Source organism: Chaetodon trifascialis, chromosome 1, assembly GCF_039877785.1.
Source record: "Chaetodon trifascialis isolate fChaTrf1 chromosome 1, fChaTrf1.hap1, whole genome shotgun sequence".
Lineage (NCBI taxonomy): Eukaryota > Metazoa > Chordata > Actinopteri > Chaetodontiformes > Chaetodontidae > Chaetodon > Chaetodon trifascialis.
In genome coordinates, this window is record NC_092056.1 from 12,777,745 (window position 1) to 12,804,919 (window position 27,175).

Genomic DNA, 27,175 nt, shown 5'->3' on the forward strand with positions numbered 1-27,175 from the left:
TACATTTTTTTTTTAATGACGGTAATGAAACTGATACCGTTGCTATTTTTAGATACCATGGGATACCTTATTACCGGATTTCCGCCTAACCCTACTTCTCAGTGGTAAGTTTGTCAATATGATTATCAATCAACACAACACTACTTTAGATCCAACATCCAGATCCATCTTCCCGAAGGACAAACACACAATTACACTTTAAACTACTGACCCTTTCATCCCCCATGTTTGACAAGTTACCTTTCTCCTTGTCGAGTGGTGGCAGGATGCTGTTGTCTCTGCAGACCTTGAAGTAGATCTCCTGCTCCACGCCTTCAGGAATGGCACCCTGTGGGATAATTATGCTGACTCCTGTCTCAATGGAGCTCAAGACACCACCGTTGGAGTTGAAGATACCCCGAGCTGTTGCAACCACTGTGTGGCCCTCATCTTCATCCTCATCATCATCCAGGGCACTGGGGCTGGGAGAGAGATACCTTTACTGTTACACTTGCGCATTCACCAGAATACGGTCTGTTTAGTCTCTAGTCGGACTGAAATTCTTACCTCACAGGGATGGCCTTGGGCACAGCGTTGATGTTGTTGTGCTGGTGTTTGGAGCGGTGGTCCATAGTGCGTGTGAAAGTGTCCAGGCCACTGTCATGGTCTGTGTTCTGGGGCTGCGGGGGTATCTGAGGCTTTACTGGGCTGGAGCTCCGTCCCTGTTACAAATACAAGAGAGTCAAATGTTATATGTGGTACCTTACAAGAACACCACTGAAAATTCCCGATTGTCATTGGTTTGAAAGTCTGGATTAACTTTGAATAATTGGACAGCATAACCAGACACCTACAGTATGACACTGATGTCTGATTGCAGGTTACATGTTAGTGGCCCAACCAACTGAGAAATATGTCAAAAACATCACTGAACCTGAATATTTGTTGAAAAATGTTCTCTTTGCTTCCACATCTTATTAAATATCAACAATTTACATTAAAAACTGTTTTCAGATTACGTTAACTTGTTGACTTTGTACCAAATCTCAGGACTACGGTTACATAAATAGCATCATTAATTATGTCATCATTTATTTGATTAAGATTTAAGCCCACGCTAAACAGTGTGGCCCCTCTTGCATCATCAATTATCTGACCCCTGGCCAAAATGTGCTCACCTTTGAAGCAATCTCAGGCTTGTCATTGGGCAGAAGGTTGTGGTTGAATTTGGGGCTGTCGAACATGCGCGCAAAAGGCTTGGCAGACGTGGTGTAGGGCTTGGGTGCGTAGCGGTTGTAGCTGGTTACTGGTGGAACCCCGGTGCTAGTGACTGCTTTTGGAGGCTGTTCACTAGTGCCGTTAACTGGAGACTTCTCGGGGAAACTCTTGTGAGGCAGAAAGTTTGTCTGGACAGTGTCCTCTCGGGCAGGAGGCTTGGCTGTGCGAAAGGCATGAAGGTCAGCCAAAGAGCTCTACAGAATGTGTCACTGAATTGTCTTGTGTATGCGTTTTTAGTTATATGAAATTATGTTCATTTGGCAAACACAGCAGGCAATGTCAGGATGTAGACTAAGTACAGCATGTGATACAGAACACAGATGCATCTTCATGTGATAAAAGTGTTGGTAAAACAGTAAATTTTACCTTCAGGTGCAGGTTTGGGCAGTGTGGCTGGTGGCAGAGAAGGCGTCACCTGGGGAACTGGTTCATATTTTTTCTCCACTGGACTTGGTTTCTCCACTGACTCTGTCCTGTATTGAAAGACCAAAACCATCAACTCAATATTTACAGGAAAAATGAGCAAGAAAACACACATCAATATCCTAAATCTATGAATTTGGATGGGAGTGAGGATTACCTGGGGTAGTTATGGGTTGCTTGTGCTTGTGGCTGGGGTTTATTGGGACCGGCCTGGAGCTTGTCAAAGTAAGACAGCTGTTTCCTGTAGTAGTCCTCGTCCTCATCAGGGTCATAATGGTTGGAGCGTACAATGTCATCAGCTACATTGGACTGAGGCTTCTGAGGCCCTGGGGTTCTGGGTTGATGTGATAACAAAGTCGAGCAGGTTAAATGCAAAGCAGAGATGGTGAGATCAGAGCAGTAGAAGAAGAAGTTACAAAGAGAAGAGGCCAAAATAATCAATTATGTGAAAATTGAAGTGATTAAGGCCCCTTTTTCACTTCAGTATTACTGTGATAATTCAGGGTGAGTGAAAATAGCAGTGTAGGCTCACCTAAAGGTCTTCTCTTGATCCAGGTTGCTCAGAGAATTAGCTTTAGGGATTACTCCACCTGCTTTCAAAGGTATATCGGCCGCCTACAGTAGCAAAAGTAATGAACCTCATCAGTAGGATAAAAAAAATCAGGAATATTCACTTTAATTGTGCTACTTTTTCAACCAGTTGAAAAGAAAATGTGCAACTTCAGTACATGGTATCTGATATAACTGCATTAGTTGCTAATTTATCGGACAGTTTACCTTGTTTCCTGATGAATCTGCTGCATCTCTGGCTCTGTCCATGGACACAGAGCGTTTGTTCTCAAACATCTTGACCCTTGTCAGGACAGACTGTGGCCGCATGGCGGGGTCATCCTGTTGCTCTTCTCTGGCAGGCTTTGAAGCATCGGCAGGGGAAGGTGAGGGCGCTTCTGCTTTGGGAGGTGGTGTGGGGCTGGTTTCAGAGTTCACAGGAATGGGGTCATACTGCTGAGGTTTGTAGCTCTTTTGTTGTGGGGTTGGTCCCTGGTTATAGGCAGGCCGCAGGGCAGTGGGGTCTGGGGAGCGGGCAGCTGAAGGGTATGTGCTCAGATGTGAATCCTGGTCATAGTGCAGGTCAGGCCCTGGAGCTGGAGGTGGAGGATCATCATACCGAATGGGCGCCGGACCCGTCGGTTTACCATAGCGGGGCCGCCCGTCAAATCCCTGCTGAGGTGGGGGCTCGTCATAGCGGAGAGGAGGGGTGTACTGGGAGTCAGGGCCGTCACCATATGGCAAACGAGGATCGTAGCCCTGAGAGTTGGCAGTAGAGAGCGGCTGGCTGTAGGGGTTCCACTGTTGCTGGTCGTAGTGAGGCACACTGTTCTCATAGGGTGGGTTAGAGTCATAGTTACGGTACTTTGGTTCTGGGTAACCACCTCCGCTGCTGATTCCGCTGCTGTTGACATCATACCGACTGGGTGGGTGGTCGTAATCTCTGTATGGCTGGTCAGGGTGATATCCCTGCTGTGGGTTGTAAGTCACAGGCTTCATGCTGTGACCGATTCTCCCTGCGTTGTCTGTGCTGTATGGATCCTTCTGAAACATCTACCGAACAAATACAAAACAAAGAAAAAGGTTAAACAACTGCACAGGATCCACTAACATACGACATCATGATAAAATGTTAAATTGTGATACGAAAAACTGGACACGTAAAAATAAGTTCAAGCATGAGAAGAGGAGAATATTAAAACAAGTCCGTGAAATTAATTGCAGAAGAAGAAACGACAAGGGAAAGACCTGAAATAGAGAAACTGAGAGGGAGGGGTTACTGGTCAGATAATATATTGGATTAAACAGAAATCGCAGCACAGACAAACACTCATTGCAGCTGAGAAACATCACAATGTACCACTGCAACCCCAAATTAAACACTGTAATTAAATAAACAAAGAATAACAAAGTTTAGGAAAACAAAACAATGGGAAGGATTTTCTGGTCTAAACTGACAAAATGTGAACTTGCTGTATAGAAATGTGACGTAAGCTATTTACAGCACGTCTATCAGTAATTTAAGCAATAATTTGTTTTTTTCACACATTTTGTGTGTACTACTGCATTCACAAGGGAAAATGCCACCCACTGTCTTGTGCAATTATAAAGGCAACTTAAACATTCACAATAATATTTACCATTTACAAGCACATACTCATTGTACAAAAAAAAAAAAAAAAAAAACATATTTAAAATCCTGTTTGAGAAGTAACCATTAATCATCCATCCACATCTGAAGAACATTTCTGTTGAGGTGGTCCTTGTTACTTGACTGTGGACACATTTCAAATAAAATATAGGTAAAATGGATGGAAAATGAATGGCTACTTTTACAAGGAAATGATCCATTCAATCTGCACTGATAAATACAGCACAAACAGATCTACTTCTAGTGGTTAACCGAGAATGAGGCAAACATGTTACAGCCATGCAAAGAGGATAAGCAACAGTGAGAGCCGCAGGATTTCCTCTACATGTAGGCATGTCAGCGCAGCCATCACCTCCAAGCCCACTGTTGCTTACCAGCATTTGCTTGCACTCTGGCACATGCACGCACACACGCACGCACGCACGCACGCACGCACGCACACAATAATGGCCCCAAACACACATCTCTGTCTCTTCTGGGCAGTACTGTGGTCAGCAGACATGCAGGGCGGAAGGAGAGAGAGAGAAGCGTGGCAGCAGGAGGTAGGTAGGTAGGTAGGTAGGTAGACAGGCAGCAGCAGCAGCAGCACAGGAGGTCAGCCATTTCAGACCGAGCTGAGCTGGGCCCAGGTCACGGAGCCTCCAGTGACGGTCAGATGGATACCTTTGGTTCTGAACTGGCCGGTCCAGACTGTAGAGGTTCTGGGGTGACGCTCTGAGGGGCTCGCTCAGGTGTGGGCCTCCTAAGCGAGCCAGCCTCTGGGATGGGGCTTGGCTGGCTGTGGAGAGCTGCAGGAGCCTCGTCAGGGCTCAGACCCCCTACAGTTTTTACAGTAACGTCGACAGCAGGGGGCACTGTCTCAGCCAGGGGCTCAGGCTGCTGGGGGATGCTAGGGACGGCAGCGGCCTCTGCTTTCTGTGAAGTGGTTCAGAAATGTTTAATAACACGCGCTGACACACTATGGTGCAGTACTAACAAGTGCTACTGCCTTCACAGCCTATGAGATGTCAAACAATTCAGCCAACTCATGTCAAATGCTTCACTAGTGCCTACTTAAGATGTCTAAGATACAACCAAACCTCTGAGTGCGTGGCAGCAATTGACATAGTCTCACTATGCACACACAGGCGTTACACACGACGTAGGTGTCGCACTGATTGTAGTCAGTTCAAACGGATGCAGCGGTCTCACAGATTGACAGGGTGCGTGCACGTGACATACACTATACGCAATTTAGCGCAACATACGCTGCTTCAGCCTGTGGCATATGTGTGCTGATCTGTACTCATACGCCACATCAACACACTACAGCTTTGATAGATAACTACGCATGCATTTGGATAAACAGTCAGTGGAGCGCATGTTATATTTGCAGCTAACGCCTGCAGTACACCAAAGATCACTGGAAAACATAATATTTTTATTATTTTTCAGCATCCCAGAACAGGCAACAGCCAGAAATACCGTAGATTTAGTGATAATTATCAGAGGAGTGTACCTCACTACAAATTCTTAAATTTATCTCACTTTTGCCAACTATAGTCTCCAGAGCAGTGGCAACTGTGTTTTTCAGTACATGTGAATGGTTGTATAAGCACTACAGGGGAGTGCGCACCTTTCACAAAAAAAGTCAAATGAATATATCATATATCGTATAAATTCCAGGTTTGGCATATTGGTGTGTAGGTGTTTGCTGATGAACACCAAATGTAACATGTGCTCCACTTATGCATACCTATACACACAAACCTAGATATCTTTTTCAAGGTGTAGCATGTTGATGTGACGTTTGCTGCAGTTCACCACAGAACATGTATACACGTATACGTGTATGCACGCACTTTAGCCGTAGCAGTTACGCAGTGAAGGTACTGTGCATTAGTTGGCTGAATGGTTTAACACCTAATACACAGCACCTCGACAACAATCTGCTCCTCACTTGTGCCTACAGCTTACATGGATTCAAAAAGCCAATCATCCACCTTCACATTTAGCAATAGCTGTAGATAAACCAACGGCATGTGAGAGTTAAGAATTAGCAGCAGGACAAGTTTTCATTGTTTGGACATACTAATTTGATTTTAATGCTGCGGTTACAATACAGTAGTTTTCTTTTCTTCCCTTTTATGTTCTTTCACACATTATGAGACGACAAACGTTTAGATTTGGGTACCTCAGCGGCCAATTGGGTTTCGATTAATACATTTCACAGGTACACTGGTTTAACACTGGCATTTCCAACATGCACATAATACTTTCTTGTGTCATAGCGTCACAGTCCCGATCACAGGTAAAATAAGGTTAGGAAGTGCACATGGGTGAGTACTGGTACAGACACTTGGACAAACATAAGTTTCTTTTCCCAGTGACATCATCAACAGTCACACCAATAAGACAGCTTGTGGTAATACAGAGTACAAGAGTAACAGTAAAACTTATCAAGTTCTTCACCTTTTGAAAAATAAAAAACATACGCTCACAAACATCAATCAACAAACACATAAGGGTAAATAGATAAAATAAATAATATAATAAATATATAGATTTAGATATGTTACTGTATATATAATATTTATATATTATGATAAATACCTGACCACAAAAGGTTTCACTTTTTCACTGATATTGTTTTGTAACAGTAGATGGACAGAATAACTGTAAAAAATAAAAAAGTGCCTTCAATAGCGCCTCCAAAAAACCCTTCTAACGCACACCACGTCCTCCAGACAACAGGGAAGACGTGCAGCTCTCAGAAACGCTACCTGCTGCGGCACTGGTGCCTTGAATCCAGCCGGGTCGATGCGGTTCAGGGGGTCCGGCTGCACTGTGTGCTGGTAGCCAGCATAGCCAGGGGGCTCCTGGATGACCGGCAGGTCCTCACGGACAGGCTCAGAGGAGCGAGTGATGGCAGGCTCCGTGGGTGGACCTACATCGTCATTCAGTGTTTCGTCCAGCTCCTGGTCGGTGTAGGCCCCACCCTCCGTATCCGTGTCCTCGTAGTCGGAGGTGTGACGGCTGTCTGTGCTGTACATGGAATACTCACTGCCTGGCGCCGACAGGTAGGACAGGCGGTCGTCGTGGATGTCCAGGTCATCCTCAGCTGCCCCATCAGCCTGGGAAACAGAAGGTAAAGTGACAGAGGGAGTGAGAAAAGATCAATTCCAGTCTACATGGTTATGTGTTTGTAAGTATGTATGTGTGTGTGTGTGCGTCTTACCTTGCCCTCTGAAACCCACACCAGCTGGTTCTGCTGCTGCTGGATTATCTCTTTCAGTGCTCCAAACCAACCATCATTCATGCTGTTCAAGTTAATGGTTGCTGAATACACACAGAGGGAAGGGCAGAAGAAAATAAAAATATCTCTCCAGTCAAATGAGCTCTAACAATCTTCAATAAACAATGAAGTACAACCTCTTAGACTTTTACAAGATGTATTCAAGAAGTATTTGAACTTTTCGTTTTCATCATTTTGAGGCCTGAGTTTGAGAATACCTTCCACATAAGTTCCTGTGGATAAAGGCGTAGAGGTAGAGATGCAGCTTACTGTGTCATAATTGTTTGGGTGGAGTTTTAGGTGAACAATCTACATGTGTGCTGCAAAGTCTAAATGTCAGTTGAAAAGAATAATCTCTTGGACCTCTCTAAAATCTTTTATCACCAACAGTTGCTCCTAAATTATGGCCACACCACATCCCTTGACAGGAAGAGTGCACGCTTTGAAAGGGGCCTGAGGGTGCTCTTGTGTGACGGTCAGTGCTGAACAAGCTTTTGCAAGAAGTTTGACAGAACAGGGCCACGCACCACAACTGCAGCGTAACCACAGCCTCCAACACTGCGACACTCAATTGTCAGCGGCCTTTGAAATATGTGGTTGCCCCCTGTAAAAGCTCCCCCATTCTCTTCCCTTTGTTTGGAGCACCCATCTATCCTTCCCCCCCTCCCACTGGACTCACTGGTGAAGAGGTGGTGGTTGTTCTTCCTTAATTTGAGGGCTCGTTCATAGAGTTTCCTGGCGCTCTTCCGAGACTCAGGGCAGAGGCGGGTCCTCATGTTCTTGACGCCCTGCTTGGTGTCTGGGTTGAGAAACACCACAATTGGATACCACTGAGCGTAGTTGAGCCGGTCCACTGCATTTGGGGTGATGTCCAGCACTGCATGCTTGTCCTTCATAGGAAAAAAACATAAAAACATAAATGTGTTGCAAATATGTTTATCTCTATCTCCGCACTGTATGATCTTGAAAACTTATAAGAGGTTAGCTCATCAGTCTGCATTACTTTTTCAAAGTGAACCTGTCACCACTTAACTGAGGTTCAGGCACATAGTAGCATGAGAGTGTAGTACACCAGGGGGCAGCAGCGAGCTATACATATTGTTGTGGCTCGCTGCCATCTTTTCAGAACCACAACAAATCTGTCAAAGATGCTTTTCTTGCACCTTTCACTTGTATATTAAAAATGTGTGTGCAGATCTAGCTTCTCTCACCCGGTCAATGATCTGTTTTATGGTGTGCAGGCGAATGATGCCGGAGCTTTTCTGGTCGGTTCCTGCATCTCTGGGTTCACTCTCTATGGGACACAAATGGACACAATCACTGCATCACATCAACACAAGAGACAAACAACAATAATCACAGGCTGTGCCCCAATTAGACATCCTTGTAGCATGCAGTTGTCGCCTCCCATAAATAGAGCTGTTAAATATGGAATAATAATCTCCATACAGGAGAGGACAAGTGTATGTCTATGACAACAGCTAGATAGTAAAGACGAATGAGGACAGCAGCCAATTCATGCATTAGTCATTATATATTTTGGGGAGGTTTAGGAAAATTATATTTGGTGTATAATGATTGTGTGCGTGCAACTGCATGTAACAGCAGAAATTATGGTGCAGGAAATGTGTTATGTGAGAAACACTGACATGAAATATGCGGATACAAGCACATGAGGGTCATTTGGGATTAATGAGAGAACAGTGTCATTGTAAACCTCAGGGATTTAAGCAAGGATGTGTAGAGGGGTTTATGATTTACATAAAGATAAGCAATGGTTTCCTGTCTAAACACACAAGGTTCAAAGGAGGGCACTCATCTCACAAGGATGTTTAGTATAGTAATCACTTTAAACACATCAGGAGGCAAAGCTTCATTTCTAAAATTCTAACAGGGTGTATGATCTATAAAAACTCTGCTCTAAACTACCCAAAAACATATTTTAAAGGAGCAGATAAATATAGCCATGCAGCAAGTGAAGATTCAGGCATATGCAGCAATGCTCAAATTATAATGTACACAGACTATTTCATCTTATATCATAAATACTGTGTATTGCTATGGGTAGTATTTACTTATTCATGAAAACCTATCCAATGCATGGCATTTTTATGCAAAAATTCTCCAGTTGGCAAAGTAATTCCACGCTGATTTGCTGCCAAACATTTTTAGCATGTGATATTTTATGGGCATATGGCAAAAAATTAATACAAAAAAAAAAAAAAAATTATTGATGACAAATTTTTTGAAGGCCAAATAAACTAGCGACTTCGCACATCTCTGTTTTCATGGCATATTAACTGCACAGCTCAACATGCTGCAACCTGCCATTAAGAGGGGAATAACACTATCTCTTCCATATCCAACATGCAATATCACAATGACACACAGTTCCTTAGTGACTTAAACTTCGGGGGAAAAAAGTAGAATGGAAAACAAACATAGATTCCCAACAGTAAAGGTTTCCAACAACCTTAATCAATGTTCATCTTCCTGAATCAGTCTGTATGTGCAAAATGTGATCCATACTAATGCAGCAGAGCCTTTTTTTAAATCTTAGATATATTTTTCATTGATAACTAATGCTGCTTGTTAGAGTGGAACACAATTTTAGTGAGCAGCTCAAGTACAATATCAAGGGCAGATTCATTCATTCATTGTCAGTTGAGAACTAGCTGTGTGTAAGTACGATACTGCATTTCTTCAATGTCAGATATTCATTTTATAAGACTGTATGATGCTACCAAATCATAAAACAATTGTTAATGCCAATTGTAATGACAAGTCTAAATTCCTAAATCAAGTGCTATTCCCCTATACCCACTGTTTGAACATCTATAGATCAGCTAGCCAACAAACAGCAGCTTACAGACTATCTGCCATTCACTGATTCAAATAAAAACAAATATAAGCTGATGCACTAAGTGACATACTTCCCCCTCCTTGTTGTTGCTGTGTTTCTGAAAAGAAAGTACAGTTACACAAACATCACGAGAGTTATGCAAAAAAACATCCAGGGATGGAATCACTTTTATGTGGGTTGTGTACGGAATATGTGTGGTTGCACTGGCATGTGTGTTGTGTGCACTGTAAGTAATCGAAATTCAATACTGAGTGTTTAACAACCACACATTAAAGAAGCTTGTAATTTCATCAAGTATATGGCAGTGGATGAGGACAGAAATGAAAAGGAGCGTGCCACTTTGCTTGGAGTGTATAGGACTGAAAGCTATACAGACAAAAGTGAAGAAAGAAGCTATAAACAGAGGAAATAACAGATTCAACTCAACTAACCTTATTAACAGACTTATTCAAATAAATTGTGAATATCTAGACTTCCATTAACTTTTATAGGTCATGACTACATGGAAACAGCAGGGGTTGTTGTATCTATACACCTACAATGACTTAGTTTGTAATTAAGTGTTTTTAATCAAACACTAAATCAAATTTAAATGTTTCATCTGGTTAGCAGTCATGAAAAGCTGTTTGTCAAAGCATTGTCGTGCCAATCCTTACAGCAGAGCAGTGCACTTTAAAGAAGTAAAGAGAGTCACAGGCAGAACTGATGCCTGATAAAAGTCTAACTGGAAACAAATCAGGAGAGTTCCCGTTAATACATCTATTAGATAATGACTGCTGCGGTGAATATTTGATGGATGCTGTGAAATTAAACAGCCCTCAGCTTAAGTGATGTGTGACGTGTAAATTAAGAGTCTGGTCTCCTATCAGTGCATGCCACTCAGAGGGACAATACACAGAGCTTGAATATGGAAATAGGGAGATAAGAACTTTATTACTTACTTGCTAGTTCAAAAATGTCTGGCTCCTCCCTGGCCAGTTTCTCTCTGCCCACATCTGCTATTGGCCCAAAGATAACCACAGGCCTCAGGAACCCAGCTGTGCAAGAACAAGACCATGTCATGGAGACTTCCAAGGGTTATGTAACACTTACAAATACTGAACCAGACCACTGCTTTGTTAATTCTTAACCTACAATAGAGTATAAAAAAAGTGTGGGAGTCTTCAGTTGATTACTGTTACTGCCACTGCCTCTGTGCTCTTACCTTCCCTCAGCACCACCCTCTCATAGGCAGGGAACTTCGTCTGAACTGGCTGGGCTGACAGGTCCTCCCTGCTCTTCCGCAAATTCCTCTTGGAGCTTCGCAATCCACGAAATCTCCAGAAGTCGGCTCTGTCGCCCCCTGGTGTTTTGGGAAGGGTGTACTGCACACTGGATAGCTGTTCAGCTCTGGACAGAGAAGAGCAGAAGTTATTGTGATGTACACATTTCAGTGATTCGCAAACATACATACACTACTATATGTATCTACTGGATAGAAGAAGCTAAGACTTAACACTTTGCAGTGAAATGACAAGCTAAAAATATCGCCTCGCAGTTGCATGCCTGTCTGCCAGTCAAGTTGCAATTTACATCCATGTCTGTCCAGACTCATATATGTAGTGAAGACTTTTAAAGAACTCAATAAGATTTAATAAAAAGTATAAAGTGCATGTTTTGTGAAATGGAAGTTCTCACTATACTGACATGTACGATTCCAGTGAATAATTTCCAGTGAGAAACATGCTGTCTTCACTGGAAGACTGGCTGACTATGTTTACAGAGGAGTACAGAGGACTGATAGAGAGCTTCATCAATCTCAAACTCAGTATCAGTAAAACCGATGAGCTTGTGATGGAGGACAATGCTTCGAATATGGATGTTTCTGCAAAGACGCTACAAATTGTAAAAAGTAAATGCTTCATACACGACTTCAACCTGGCAGCACAGAAGATCTATACAATCACCACAGTTTCAAGGTGGACACCCAAGATTAGTGTCACCAAAAATGTGTTTATACTGAGGTCACAGTGACCTTTGAGCACCAAATGCTAATCAGTTCATCCTTGAGTCCAAGTGAACATTCGTGCCAAATTTGAAGAAATTCCCTCAAGGCGTTCCTGATGTATCGTATTCACAAGAACGGGACATCCATATGGACAGAGGGCCAACCCGAAAACAAAATGCCTCCGGCCTCTGCTTTCTCCAGCATGGAGGCATACAATAACTGGAAAACCACACAATCAAGGGTAAGCGGTTAGGTGAGAAAGGCGGTGGGCTTACAGGGGAAAGAGCTCATTCCAAGTGGCTTTGAATAATAATGGTCTTCCTTTGATGTGTGTTTTTTCAAAATATTGAATTCTGACTGTGATTTCATGGTTTTATGTTCTGAAAGAATATCCAGGGAGGCAGGTTTAACTTGGCCGAGAAGTTGATATATTTCACAATGCTAAATGTACGTATATGACAACGCACGCAGTGTGTGAAAGGCTATGTCTTCTCTCTCAACAGGACAGTGCGGAATCTGTGTGTGCACACTGCCAGAGGCTATTGAAGGCTGAAGAGACAGGCCAAGATGATGCTGCTGCCTTGATCATGATCTGCACTTCATGTCCTCACACACACAGGCTTCACAAACTACACACAGTAGATCCTTACAAAACCATTTGTCTGGCAAGTGTTGTGTTAAGTATGCCCTACTTTGAAAACACTTCAAGTTTATGAAGGACTATATCACAGAACTCAAGGCTTTTTCTTAAACAAAATCACAGAAACACAAATAACAAGCAGCAACAATCATAACAAATGTGTAAAATACAGTAGATTAAACAAATGAGCAATTGGAGATGATCCATTCTTGCTACTCCCAGATCAACTACGGTTCAACTGTTCTTTTCCTTTGCCTCCACCTTTGTCCATTCATAAAACGCCAAAACAAGCTGTACAGGTATTAAAGGTGTGACCTGAAACTTCTTTTACCTGTTTTTGTTGGGAATGATGCCCCTTTCAACTTCCTGATGGTTCTTGCCAATCCGGATAGCGAGCCAGGAGCCTAATTTGCCATTGTAGAGGGTGTCTACCACACGGAACACCTCGCCCTTGTTAAAGCTCAGCCCGTATGGTGACTCTTTTTCATATTCGAAATGTGTCCGAATGTAGAAGGAGTCACCCACGTCTGATTCCACTATCCTCCGATACACTTGAGAAAAAGCAGAAAATAACAGATGATTGCAGAAACCCTTTAAAATTGCTGGTTTTCATGCTTGATGTATTTAAATTACTCACACAGTACTTTATACTGCCATCACTCACCATCCTTCTTCTTCTGTGCCAGAATAGTAACTTCTTCTCCTCTTGGGAGATCCAGCAGAAACAGCACAGCCTCCTCCCGAATGATGTTAGCAAAGTCCACATTGTTCACCTACATATTCAGGACACAAGACAGGAGTCAATTTGAAGGACTTGTGGATAAAAAAAAACAAATTACACTGACTGTTAATATACTTTATCCTACCAAGTTTTAAAACTATCATTGTTAAATGCTTAAAAAATGGTTAAAAGCCACTGAATTGAAATGCACTCTAATCGTCCTTTTCAACTTTCAACAGGTTTCTTTATTTTTTTCTTGACAAAAAAGGGAAAAAACTCCAGCAGCTATCACTCATTTGATTTCTCACAGAATACAAGGAACACAGGAAAAGAAAAACTTGTTCCTCAACAGAAGCAGGCCAATGTATTCCCCCTACAACCAAGGAGCCTCCTCCTCACCTCCTGCTGCTGTCCCAAACACAATAACTGCTGTTTATTGACTCGGCTTGAGGAGCAGCAGGGGAACCAGAAACACATGGACTGAATCACTGAACCTCAGAAAGACACCTTTATCCTTCCCAGAAACAGGAGGGCTTGACGTCTTTATCTCTACTAGCACACCATGACCAAAGGGAAAATGGAAAACAATGTCCTGGAAGTCTCTAAAGTGTGTTTGTACAGTGCAGAGAACACACACACACACAGGCAGAGGCACAAAAAAAGATCTACGCTGTGAGTGGAAGGAACACATAGGAAGACATAGTATATTCATTAAGAGAAGGAGATGAGGTAATGGACAGCTTTGTTTATCGGATACTAAATGCAGTATCTGTATCAGATACTAAATGCAGTCCATAATTGTTATTGTCATGGGGGGGGGGGGGGGGGGGGGACTGTGTGGTTAAGTATTCAGCCTCTTCTGCACAGTGCACCACTCCACAGCTTCACAGCTGCAGCATTAAATATGGCAGGTGTAATCTTTGGCTAGCGTATAAACATGTCAGAATGGATCCAACAGTGACATCAAGAGGGTTTCCATCATCCCACCAACAATGTTACTCTAGTGTTCGGCAAAACAGAAAGCAACTGTTCTGAGGTCAGAGTGCAAGAACAACCTCTATTGTGTCTTCACATTGGAAACAAGGGGAGTTTTGACACGAGGCAGAGTCCTGAATGACTCATAGACTGACCGATACATTGTACTGTATTCCCAAGATCTCTTCACACAGAAATCAAACTATTGTAGCCATGGGATCACATAGTTTCACAACTGATTATCTAAGTTAGTGTGGGAAGCTACTGCTTGTCTAGTTTGACAATAAGACCAGATGTTCTTCCCACTGTCATACATGCAACATGGAAAGAAACTGTAAGACTTATTACTTTCTAAATACAAAAACTTAAATGAACTCTGACAGGAAACATACCATAGAATACTCTTACAAGCTAAATAATACTAGGACAACACACAGCAATTACAAGATACTGAAATTCTCCACTTTACCCACAGTTACATAATGTATATCTGCATGTGACTTGGAGGTGGAATACTATGTTTACATGTGCACAAAACCAACATGTTATTGGAAGAAATATGGGTAAGGGAGGAAATCCGAGAACACATTTACACACCCCTGGTTGTGGTAAAACCTGTGTTTACATGCAACAGATTTCCCCCAAACCACTGTGGATTTTATCCAACCAAGGCTGGCATATTTGACAATTTAGTCTGAGGAGTTTTTTCCCCAGAGCACTTTGACTGACTGCACAATGAAAGGACAGTTTTTACAGAATTTTAGAAACAGTCCTCTTCAGCTGTGAAAATTTCAATCTACTTTTTTCAGTTTCACTCCAGACTTTGAGATTAATTATTTTGAATACATCACAAAGCAATGACAATGATCCTTTCAACACAGTGAACTTCTGCCTTTGTGATACTCACCCTCTTTGAAAAATATCTGTCATGTACATGTACACATCTAAAAACTGTTGAGGCATATACAGTATATGGCTAACAAATGAGATTTCTCCAGACAAAATGTAGCTATGAAAACTAGGATTCTGTTCATCCCTCACCACAGTTTAAAACTACATTTCACACACTTACATGAAAAAAAAACATCAGTTTACTGCAGAAAGCAAACAATAGCTATGTTGTTCAAGCGTATCATACCCTGAGAATCTGGTCTCCCTCTTCCAGCCCTTCCTTGGCCGCAGGACTGTCCTCCAAAACTCCTGCCACAAAAATTCCCACGTCGTTTCCCCCCGCTAACCGCAGACCGACACTCTCTCCCTTCTTGAACTTGACCAGCTTCATACTCGGCCTGCAGGAAAACACAGGGAGACAGGTAGAGTTAAGCGAAAAGGTCAGAAAATTGTGGATTTAAAAACAATCATTCTAAGAGACACAAAACACAGCAGGCTGTTCAAGAAAGCAGCGTGTGGAGTAACAACAAAGCCAAAACAAAAGCTGACCAGAATCTCTGCCTTGATCCAAACTAATCCAAACTATGGCAGGTGAGCTGACTTGAATAAAAAAGTTCACTCATATTATCAAAATGAATAATGTATTCACCTGACATACATGCTGAAATGCAGATCAGCACTCAATACTGTGTGGTGCTTTGGATGAGAACATCTAGGACACTTACCTGAGGATGCTGTCATCATGAGCAGCGCTGGGCACAGGTGCATCAGAGGGGCTGACAGGCAGATCCACGTCAGGCTGACCAGGCTGTGCATAAACTGGCTTTGGTTCTAAGGTAATAATGAAACCATGAGTAAAAGTGAAAGCATCAATTTTAATCCAAGTCAAATGTGGTGGTGCATACTTGTTTTGTGATATTAAATTTGCTTGTTCCCCATATGTTGACAAGTATGATCAGTATTTCTTTGTGAAGACGGAGAAGGACGTGTGAAAATGTAATTTGCAGTTATTGATAACTTCTACTACAATGTGTTATTTAGATTTTACACTTGAAACTACAGCTAAGATCCTGCTTTTAGGTGCTTTAAATAGTAACAGTAGAGTTTAATGTTAAGGCATCTGACACACTGACTTTGTCTTTAGAAGAATTTGTCTTCAGGCAAAGCTCTTCAGGAAAAAGCAGTATGCAGGCTGTGATTTACTGAACATCTCTTTGCTATAAGATCTAACTGGAGAAAATGAGATGTAGAAATATGAAAGGTGACAGAGGTTTGTGTACCAGGCAGCGGAGGTAACTGTTTGTCATCTCTGGAGCTGGCCTGGTCGCTGGCCTGTGACAAGACACCATCATCAGAGCTTTTCACTGGTGTGGACATGGCCCCTGGTTTGGATATGCGATCCTCATCTCGACTTCGATGGCTGAGACAAACAAAATTAACACATGGCAATTCAGTAAAAATGCACTGTCAATGCTATAAACAAGTTTACTGATGCATTCCTTAAACGACTGACCTCATGTGTTCCTTAAGTGTATATACAATTGTGTTCTATAAGTGTCTGCAAGTGTCACCAGGAAGATAGAGACACTAAAATGAATGCAAAGGGAAATGGCATGGACCATGAATTGTACATTCTGCACATGAACACAAAAATGAGATGAGAAGACAATAAGCAATTGAAAGAAGGATGTGCAACTTTGTTAAAAAAGATTTCAAGTTGTTTGTCTGTATTTTAGTACAGTTTTTTTCTTCCCATTTAGTATTTCAAATTGTGTGGTCTATGCAGTATGTCAATGGCAAACCACACTCCCAATCAGAAACTGATATCAAGGTCAATTGGAACAGACGAGGTTTACAAATGCTTTAATTTCCAGGTCACATTTTTCTTGAAGACTGATGTAAACTCCCATTTTAATGATTATTCAGTAACTCGTCCAATAAAAGCACACAGGCAGAGAAAGAAAAGTCAGAGCAAGTCTCCCAACATAAACTCTTGAGTTAGGATACTTTTCAGTCCAAGTTCCTGTTTAACCTGAATAAAATAAACATGGGAGAACTCTGTGTGTGTGTGTGTGTGTGTGTGTGTGTGTGTGTGTGTGTCTGAGTCTAGTAGGCTAAGTCTAACAGAGTAGAAAAGGCTGTGCTGCTTAAAACAATGGTTGAATTCCAATCCGGTCACATGACTGCCTGCTGGCACAGCACTTGTGCTGTGTTCAGAAGCTTTTGTAGAAGAATGTGAAGGTGCAGGCTGTGCCACTGGCTAAGACTAGGCAACTTCTCCCATGCCCAAAATATACAGTACGGTGTATATTCACACCATAAAACGCAATAAACAGTATATGCACATCCATTTCCATGCTGACTGACACTCCACATTTCCGACCACAGAATGATCTTTTTCTAGATCCCTGAATGTGTCCATCAGCTCTTACTACAATTCAGTTTTACACATAAATCTGATCTGTGCAGTTTTATATGTCAGCAGAACCAGCATCAGAGAGACCTGTGTGTGAGTTTGTTGTTGAGGGAGAAAGATAAATGAGAGCTGAAGCTTGAGGATAAATAACAGAATTGTAACGGGAGAAAGACTCTGTGTGTGTGTGTGTGTGTGTGTGTGTGTGTGTGTGTGTGTGTAACGGATGAATGAGAAAGAGAGTGTGAGAGACGGGGGGAAAGAGACAAACAGAGCAAGAGACAGAGGGAGAGCGAGGAGTGAGAGAGTGTGTTGTGGCCTAAATCTGCTGTTCCTTGCTGCAGAATGCTGCTAAAAAAAGGCTTCACACTGACAAACACCATTTGACAGAAGCCTTTGTTCAATCCCTTTGCTTACATATTCTTACAGTATGGGTACAGGCAAGAGAGAGCAAGTGAGTGAGAGACAGAAAACCTGAAGGGGTGGGAGAGATGTGGCTACGCAGACAGACATCAACAAATAATACAAAAAATAGTACAGAATCTCTCTGCTGCATAATAGTCCCGGATGCTATAATTTCACATCCACCCACAAGCTTCAAAATATTGACAGAGCAAAACTAACTATAAGAAAACTGACTAGATATACTAATGACTCTTTTGAAAAAACAAACAAATCACCCAATGGCAAAATTTCTTGCAAACTACCAATCTGATAATTAAACATATCAACAAAAAAATAAACAACATTTTAAAAACAGAAACTAATTACTCACACAAATGTATCTGTAAGATGAACCATGGCGCTTATTATGAGGATTTTGGTTCGATTCCTTGAGAGACAACACAGACAGCCTTTTGCAAGTGCACAAAGTACACTTATGCTGACTGAGATGATGATCGCTTGTGTTCAAAAACACGGCACAGCGTCGTGCTGTAGGCAAAAGAATGTCTCTAAGCCCTGCAGCCAATCAGGTTAAGCAAACCATCTGGCTTGGGGCAAAGCACTGTGGGAAGTATGTCAAATTCCTTTTTCCCCTCCTAAACTGGGAGATAGTAAAAACACTGCCTTACATCATAGTCTAGTGACAGTTAGACTATCATTTCCTCAGTTACTTCTTAACCCACAACCACATGAGAAGCAGGTGCAACTCCTCTTCTGACAATTCATGTGTTTACGAGATTAACCAGTCATACAAAATGACTGACTTAATTTTTAGTCTTCTTACTTCTGGGCAGACACGCTGTATTTTTGGTTCACAAAGATAAATGCTGATTCAGGGAAAGAGCAACAAAAATATTACAACACATACTGGCCTCAGTGGAATGCATTCACTTACATTGGAAGTAATCTGTGCAACAGTGAACCTGCCCTCCTGCATTGAAACAAGCAAGGTTACTCAACAGTCTGACACAATGTACCATGTAATGAAATGGCAGCACAGGAGGTCAATCTAGTCATAGATGACATCACTGACAAGCAACTAACAAGCCAGAAAGATAAACTAGCAGCGGCAAACTGAGCAAACATCCTGCAGCTACAACAGCTGTTTTAAGAGTGTGCTCTGTGCAGAACAAACAATGTAAGTAATGTGTCAATAAGGCAGCTGTTTTTCAGTTGCATTTGAGTTTGAATATACCTGGTCCAGTAACACATTTTGTCCTTTTGGAAGAGTTTGTTATAAACCGCAGGTTTGGCTGTATCGTGGTCAGACCTCCATCTCATCAAGAACACAGAAGTCTGGAGAAAAATCCTCCATTTGATTAACAACAAGTTTGAAAATAACTGCTACCAGAAATAGCACATCTTGTGAGTTTTCTGTCTGGCAACAAATAAGGTCTCTGTAGCATCTTTTTTTTTGGGAGTTTGGAGTATGACAGCCCACTGTGTCTGCTCCCAAAGGCCCATATAAACATGATGAAATGGAGGTCTGGTTATACAAGACTCTTGACAGTTCAATCCAGAACAAATGCTTGAAGGCAGCTTGGATTCAGTGCCCTGATTCAATACCCAATCCTGCATCAAAGTATCTAACAGAACCATTTGCTGTGAACATAAACCAGCAACATATCCTCTGTCTTTTGTCCTTGCAGCCAATCTTGACCCATTCAACCAAGCTCAGTATCTTGCTCTTACCTAGCAAGCTTACAATGCCCAAGCTCCACACTAAATGAGAGAAACTAGTTTTACTGGCATGTCATTCCTCCAGCTCTCCTTTGCCATCTATGTGTTTGACAGCGACGAAGAAGCTACACAGACTCTAAACAATGATAAAGATAACTTACTGGAAGCTCCAACTGGTGGTAAGAAAAGAGGAGGACAAAGAGGCAGTATGGACATTAGAATGAAGAGAGGGAATAGAACATCATATGTTCAGGGTATATGCAGAGCAGCTATCAAATGACATTGCAAGCATTAGAAAATACTACTGCTGTCAAAAAATATCGCGCAAATCAATTTTAACAGCGTCATTTTTTTTATTGCGAGATGAACGCTCTTTGTGACCTAGTGAACTTGTAGTTTTTTATAAGCTGTGGCCACTGCTAGTAACGTAAGAAAAACTACAGGATCCGATTGTAAACCGGAAACAAAACAACAGGTACACCCCGCGCGCGTGTTTGGTCTGTTTGGGCTACCGGTTTGTGTGGATGTCAAGCGCGAAACGCCAAATTGGATGCGAACAAGATTCTGAATGGAAAGTTTAGTTTCATAAAGTTGCCAGATGGGTCAACTGACAAGACCAAAGTTATTTGTGTGTATTGTCGGTGTGAATTGAATTACCACCGTAGTGCATCCAGTCTGAAATACCACTTGATGGCCAAACATACGGTGAATTCTCCGCTGCCTCCTTGTCAAAACCAGGCGACAATGGATGGCTTTCAACAGAGGCATATGGATGCTATTATGCTCAAAGGAAACTTATGTAAGGAAAGTTTAAGCCATGGTTTAACTGCACTATAGCCTGAGTCCTAGTTTACAATGATGTGCACTTTGTAACTTTATCTTGTGTCACCCTATTTTGATCCCTTAGAAAGGGTTGTTGAAGGGGCTTTATTGTAACCAAGTGTTCATTTTTTTGTCATCTGTTTATTGACAGTGTTAAATTGTGTCAGATTTGATTCACTCAAATGTGAATGACTGCTCAAAGTGAGAATGTTAGTGTGAAATATAACACTACACCTTGTTGTTTTCAATAAAAAACATTTGCACAAAGCAAGCCTATCCACTTTTCCATGCTGATAACAGTATTAAAATGCTAATTCAAGGGACATTTAGAATAGATAAAAATGTGTAATTGATCACGAGTTAACGATGACATTCATGAGATTAAATATTTTAATCGACTGACAGCACTACAAAATACAGATCCTATTTTGAGCACTTAAGTTGAGGCCACTTACATGAGTACCAACAATACAAGAAAAATGTGTGTTAAATAGCAAATAAACCAAGCTCTGCATGATTTAGTGAGTAATCGTATAAAGCTGAGACTAACTTATACCATTTGAATGTGATTCTCTAGTCAGAAAACGGTTAATAGATCTATTATACTTTCAAAACAAGACCTCAGTCCACCGAGTGGAGATGAATCAATCCTTCCTCTCCTCCCCAGTTCTCTCCTAGAGAAAGGTATTATTGGAACTCTGTGATAGCTCCAGAGGGAGTGTGATGGTTTATGCATGCAGTGTCTTTATTGATTTATGCATCAGTGGTGCAAGGTACTTACTCAGCACCCACTAACCTGTGGGTGTGAACATGATGTATGAAGCTGGAGCGGTGAGAGTATGGATGTATGACTGGGGCATGTGTGACAGTTGTGCCCTATGACCAGATTTGCAGTCAGAAGTGTGCATGTGTATTTCGCTTACCTGCCATTGCTGATCTGCCGAGGGGAGTGACGGAGGTGGTCCGAAGGTTCGGGCCTGTCAGGCGAACGTGATCGACTACCTCGCCCATGGGATCGATTGGAATGGTCTGATGTCAGTGAATGTATTTCTGAAATGTCTGCGAATTTCAAATTAAATATGCATGAGCATTAGTCAATGGTGTAAATCAAGATCGAGTTAACACAAGAAAAAAATGTAGGGTTGAAATTATTCCATATCAGTGTTTCAAACATTACAAATTAGTTTTTTTTGGCAGTCATAGCTTGTGCAGTCACATGCCAGCTGCATGCAACATGGCAATGCAACAATGTCTGTTGTCTCACCATCTCTGTCGGAGTTGTTGGCTGATGGGATGCTGTCATCAAGGTCGGGAATGTTGAGCAACGTGGCTCGCTCATCTCTCTGCACCACCATCTTCAACTTGCCCTTTGACCTCTCAATCAGCTTCTTGGCATCTATCAGTGATAGGTTCTCCGTAACTGTGCCATTGATCTGCCAGAGGAAGACGAGCGGGTCAGTAAAAGAACTGAATAGACAAGTTAACTTCACTTCATAATTTTTCTGAAGGGCCCACAATGTGCTTTTGAAAACTAGGTTATCGTCACAAGGCAAAGAGGAATTGGAAACGACCTAGTTCACCCTCACATTAACAATAATGAATCTTAAGAAAGGAGAAGTACAGGAGGTTACGGACAAGTTTGAAAATGTATAGTATAATTAGGTGTGGGATGTTTGTCCTCCAATCACAGCTCAACTGGAAAACACCTCTGCCTCTCTTCAGAACAAATGATACACTAAATTGGATTTTGAATGCATCTCTTTACTGTGGAGGAGGATTTTTCCCTCCTCAGAGATTGAGTGGATAAAAATTCAAAGGAATAATGGAATGTGTGGTATTCCTGCTGGTGAGCCTGCATACTAATGAACTGTGACCTCACTCTGCGATCCACTTTCAGCAGCTCACAGATTACCACAGCACACCAGTGAAAGTTTTCAGTCAGAAGAATATCTTTCTCTTTCACCCCATTTAAAGGCACTTCTTTACATATTCATCTTCCACATTCATGCTAATAATCTCTTCATCAGTTTATTTCCCCATTTCAGTGTTTTACCCACTTTTAAAACCCCTATATTACTTATAGGCTCATTCATGCAAACACTCTCTTGTCTCTCACCTTAAGTACAACATCTCCCTCCTGGATGTTTCCATCTCTGGCAGCAAGGCTCTCAGGGGAGATGTCCTTCACAAATATGTGGCTGGCCAACCGCAATCCATATTCTGCTTTCAGAGGACAACAATGCAATATTAACAGCGCGAATCAATTAAACCATTGTTTGTTCTCTGTAAAAAAGATTAACAGACTAAATGTTCTGATTGACCTTAACTGTGAACGTAAGTTAAGTTGAGAAACTCCAGAATTTGTTGTCTTATATGTACATATATCTCTTTTACACAATGTTTTCAGTCTTTACAATATTTTTAGAATTTTATATAAACTGGTTGTATCCACAATACGCATAGTTAACTTCTCAGGTTCTTGGACATTGTGTTGCCCACCTTCATTTTTGCGGGACTTGACAAGGGTGACCTTGGCAGGCCTGGGTGGAGCAGATGAGGCTTGAGATCGGCGGTCAGAGCGCGGTGAGACGCTCCGCTCCCGTGAGGCACTGTGATCCCGTCTGCCGCTGCTGCTACGTTCGCGGTCGGGACGCCTGCCAGTGCTCGTGCCTCCGCTTGCTCCTTCATAGGCACTTCGGCCACCACGACCACTGTGGTGCTCATAGCCATCATCCTCATCACTGTCCTCTTCCTCATGCTCTGACATTGTCTCCCTGTCCCCGGGCCGAGAAACAGGAATCTGCACTTTCCTTTTCCGGCGAATAGTCTTGGAATAGACGGAAAGTTATGACTGTTAAAAAGGCAGTTATTATGGTCTTCCTCACAGCTCAGGTACACATGACAGTGTCATCATCTTTCTCTAATGTCAAACAGCAATTAGAGGTGAGTGGAACCAATCGTGAAATCATGTTATGTTTACATTTTATAGAAAAAATGAATAGACAAAGAGACAAATCTGAACAGACAAATCACTACGATTCACACAATTTCAACTTAAGTTTTGTAAATACCATCAGTGTCAAACTTACTATCTTTGCATTTTTGCCACTCTTTCGGAGCTGTTGCACAGCGTAGGCATGTTCTACATTGTCCATAGAGACTGCATTGACCATCACCACTCGATCATTTTCCCTGAAACAAACAAACAAAAAAAATCAATTAACAATAGTTCTAGAGATCAATGTCAGTCTAGAAATACATAACAACATGACAAACATTTATATAGAATAACATGAAATGGGGGAAACATCGAGTAGGATCTTACTTTAACTAATACCGAGGTCAAACTAACAGCACTCCTACAACCCTTTGGTCTGCACATATTAAAAAAGGCAGATGACAAAATAGATGACAAAAGTAAAAGACTTACTGTAGCAGTCCCTCCGCAGGACCTCCTTTCAGCACATCAGATATCACAATGGACGTCTCCCCACTCTGGAAATGAGGGTTGTCTCGCCCCCCTGAGATGGCAATACCAAACCCAAAGCCTGGGGCCTATACACACAGAACTTACTGATTACCGACTGGCTAATATGTTAGACTTTTCCCAGGCTTTGCTGTAAACAAAAACAGGCTAGTAGGTTCTCTGGAGATTAATTATCAATGAAACTGTTATTTAAGTAAAGCAATGTAATGTGTTCTATGCAATGAAAGAGGGTTTGTGGTCAGGTTATGCATTTGCAAGTTATTTCTATTTTCCAATGGAGGTTTTGAGGACTGCTGTGTTTTATGCAGCCAGCGCAAGCGAGTCAGCCATGTGATGTAAATGGCTAATCATACAACCACAACAACACAGGAGAGTCACAAGGCTGAGAACCGCAGGCCACACTGCGCTGTTCCTTCAACCTCAATAAAGCCGCTGCTAATTAGATTACAACAAGCAGGCCAGTCTAGACAGGTGCTCTTCACAATCCAACAGCACAATGTCATCAACTAACTAAGGGTTTAAGTAAAGTACATTCAGAAATTCAAGACAATGAGTATATTAATTTATCAGCAATGTCTGGGGGAATATGGTTTTGAATAGTTTTACAGTTAACCTGATGATGCTGATTGTGCCAAAGGAGGTAATCAGTCATATACACCGATTTCACTGAGGTTGAGAGGTTAGTATAATTTATCATAATTACATGTGACTTTACAAGGCACAAAAACCACATGGAGTAAAACTATCATCCCTTTCTTTTCCCTGGAGTTGTGTTAAGGAGAAGAGTATGTTGCCAGCAGGAAGGAAGTGAAATGAAGTAGTAAGGAAGTGAATGCTGATTTCTGTCTTCCTTAGCCTTGTTTCCTGCCATCTGGGTTCCTTGACTATTGTTTCTGCTCCACACATCCTGCTGCTACAGCTGGCCCTCTCAGTACAGAGAGAGACAAGAGATGTATGGGTAGAGGACAGAGAGAAACAGGGAGGAAAGAGTGAAGAACACACAAGACATAGTGCAGGATTATGAAGCCAGAAACAGGCAGAGAGAGGAAAAAGACAAGAGAAGAAAGGGGACAGTGGACTAAAAAGCTGTAAACACTTACCCTGTGAAGGGTCACTGTGTGCTGTTCCCATATGACCGTTTCCTCCATCGCTGCACTCTGAAACACAAGAGGCAAAGGATCAGTATCTTCAGGTCAATTAAATAGCATATATGTATGTATCCAAATTTGACCCAACTCCATGGTCAATTTTAGGCAGTAGCTAGTGGTGGACTGCATTACTTTGAATTATCTAATGCCTTTTAGATATATGAGGGGTACCCCTTCAAAAATGTTTATAGCTAAAAGCTCTCTGAAAGTGTGAGGACAAAGTGACCATTGCAAGTGTCCATCAAAATACATCATGTGGCTTTTCATAGAACTGCATGTAAGATGAAATTCTTCACAGTTATCTTACTCTCGCTTGAGATGTGTTTCACATTTCTTACAACAGGTTTGAACATGATTCAACCAATTAAAACTTAAGAAAATAATTGCAGGTTTTATAATATGTGATTTTTTTGTACGTATGTATTTAGCAATGTTTTTTGTTCCTATAAAGAAGTGAAGTACTAACTCAATGAGGGCACATTTAACTAGCGTATAGACACGCATTAATAACACACAAACTGTCAATGACTCATTAAATTTGGCAACAAATCAAAACAACGGTTATATGTAGCTTTAGATAAGAGTGGCAGTTTAAAAATGACTTTCACATTTAGAGTTTCAATATCCTGTTCAGTTTCAGCCAACAGAGTTGTTGTCTGGCTACCAGCAAGGTAGACTCTATTGCTTATTTGCACAGCTAAGTCCTGGAGCCCTAAAAGTCTACATGTGAGAAGATTATGAATGACAGCAGCATAAGTAAACACCCGGCAGAGACGGACTGAGATTCAGAAGACAGAGTGAACATTCCTATTCCTGGCTGGGTCATCTGAGAGAGCTGAAGCAAAGAAGGTATTTAGCTGCTCCTCTGACCTGCCACACTGGATTAAACTGATGCTAGACAGGCATCTTTTGCTTTCACTCACTCTCTAATTCAGTTACATCACACAGGTTTGTCTTACGTGCAGCACTCATCTTTAGCATAAGCTGTCTTTTTAATTTTATCTATGTGCTAGTCTGTCAGTATTTCATTTTGAGGATGGTTACTCCACAAGCAGCTCAGCAAATGAGATAATGTTACTACTATTGGGTCAAACATATACTCCTCAATTTGTGTCTCAAAGCACTGTTTTTTAACTCTCAGAGTGATATGTGCCCAGCTTAAATTACAGCTTTGCTCTGCTTCCCTCCAGCTGATGAAGTAACGCTGCTGTCCAGTCTGTCTGCCTGCAGGGAGTGATGGTACAGCTGTCTGTGGCAAAGTGCTGAGCACAGTCCAATGTGGCAGGGGAAGGAAGAGACATAAACACCACCACACGTGGCAGGGTGCTCATTTACTACAACTTCTATAATCAGCTTTCTAAAATAACACACCATGTCATCTTTCCACCCTATCATCGTGATAATCTCACTCCCTCACCCCTTAATCATCACCTAATCCCCAAACCATCTCACCCATCATCTTCGACATCATCATTATCGTTACTGTCATCACCTTCCTTTAACCCAACTACACTGTGCACAGCAGGTTGACACTGCAATGCTGCCAACTGTATGTGATGAGGACACATGGTAAGAGCCAGCTGATGAGAGTGTCTTGTGTTTGTTGACAAGCCACATAATACTGCAGTTTAGAAAAAATACACAACATAATACAAAGAGGAGAACACAGATTTCCAAGGAAGCTAAATTTGTTTAGACCTGATAAAAATAACCTGTCAGTTGACTTTCAAACAAGAAACTTTTAAAATGAGTGCTTCAGCAATAAAGCAGTTTATGCGATCAAAAGAAAATCAATTGCTGTTTTGAATAATTGATTTGAGTCATTTTCCAAGCAAAAATGCAAATGTGAGCTGCATCTTAAAATAAAATAAACTTAATTTGTTTGGGTTTTGCACTATTGATAGAACAAAACAAGCAATATGAATATCATCTCCATCTGTGGGAACTAGC

At 41.7% G+C, this 27,175-nt stretch overlaps 1 protein-coding gene across 13 annotated transcripts in view; it reads right to left on the minus strand.

The window, feature by feature from the left end:
• tjp1a (tight junction protein 1a) overlaps nt 1-27,175 on the minus strand; it is a 98,269-nt gene that overhangs the window by 7,844 nt on the left and 63,250 nt on the right. For 4 of the 13 annotated variants that reach the window (XM_070967884.1, XM_070967874.1, XM_070967835.1 and 1 more), the window contains 27 exons: nt 25,178-25,234; nt 24,021-24,145; nt 23,680-23,782; nt 23,090-23,417; nt 22,707-22,813; nt 21,855-22,023; nt 21,514-21,649; nt 16,512-16,651; nt 15,957-16,062; nt 15,479-15,629; nt 13,309-13,417; nt 12,976-13,195; nt 11,222-11,406; nt 10,959-11,054; nt 10,088-10,114; nt 8,366-8,448; nt 7,834-8,044; nt 7,098-7,198; nt 6,643-6,993; nt 4,544-4,795; nt 2,458-3,282; nt 2,213-2,295; nt 1,838-2,014; nt 1,624-1,730; nt 1,158-1,417; nt 547-701; nt 241-461 (listed from right to left, as the gene is read on the minus strand). In XM_070967884.1, coding sequence (XP_070823985.1) covers nt 241-461; nt 547-701; nt 1,158-1,417; nt 1,624-1,730; nt 1,838-2,014; nt 2,213-2,295; nt 2,458-3,282; nt 4,544-4,795; nt 6,643-6,993; nt 7,098-7,198; nt 7,834-8,044; nt 8,366-8,448; nt 10,088-10,114; nt 10,959-11,054; nt 11,222-11,406; nt 12,976-13,195; nt 13,309-13,417; nt 15,479-15,629; nt 15,957-16,062; nt 16,512-16,651; nt 21,514-21,649; nt 21,855-22,023; nt 22,707-22,813; nt 23,090-23,417; nt 23,680-23,782; nt 24,021-24,145; nt 25,178-25,234 — 4,885 coding nt within the window. The remainder of the gene's footprint in view (nt 1-240; nt 462-546; nt 702-1,157; nt 1,418-1,623; nt 1,731-1,837; nt 2,015-2,212; nt 2,296-2,457; nt 3,283-4,543; nt 4,796-6,642; nt 6,994-7,097; nt 7,199-7,833; nt 8,045-8,365; nt 8,449-10,087; nt 10,115-10,958; nt 11,055-11,221; nt 11,407-12,975; nt 13,196-13,308; nt 13,418-15,478; nt 15,630-15,956; nt 16,063-16,511; nt 16,652-21,513; nt 21,650-21,854; nt 22,024-22,706; nt 22,814-23,089; nt 23,418-23,679; nt 23,783-24,020; nt 24,146-25,177; nt 25,235-27,175) is intronic. The other 9 variants (XM_070967865.1, XM_070967928.1, XM_070967942.1 and 6 more) reach the window with 6 other exon arrangements.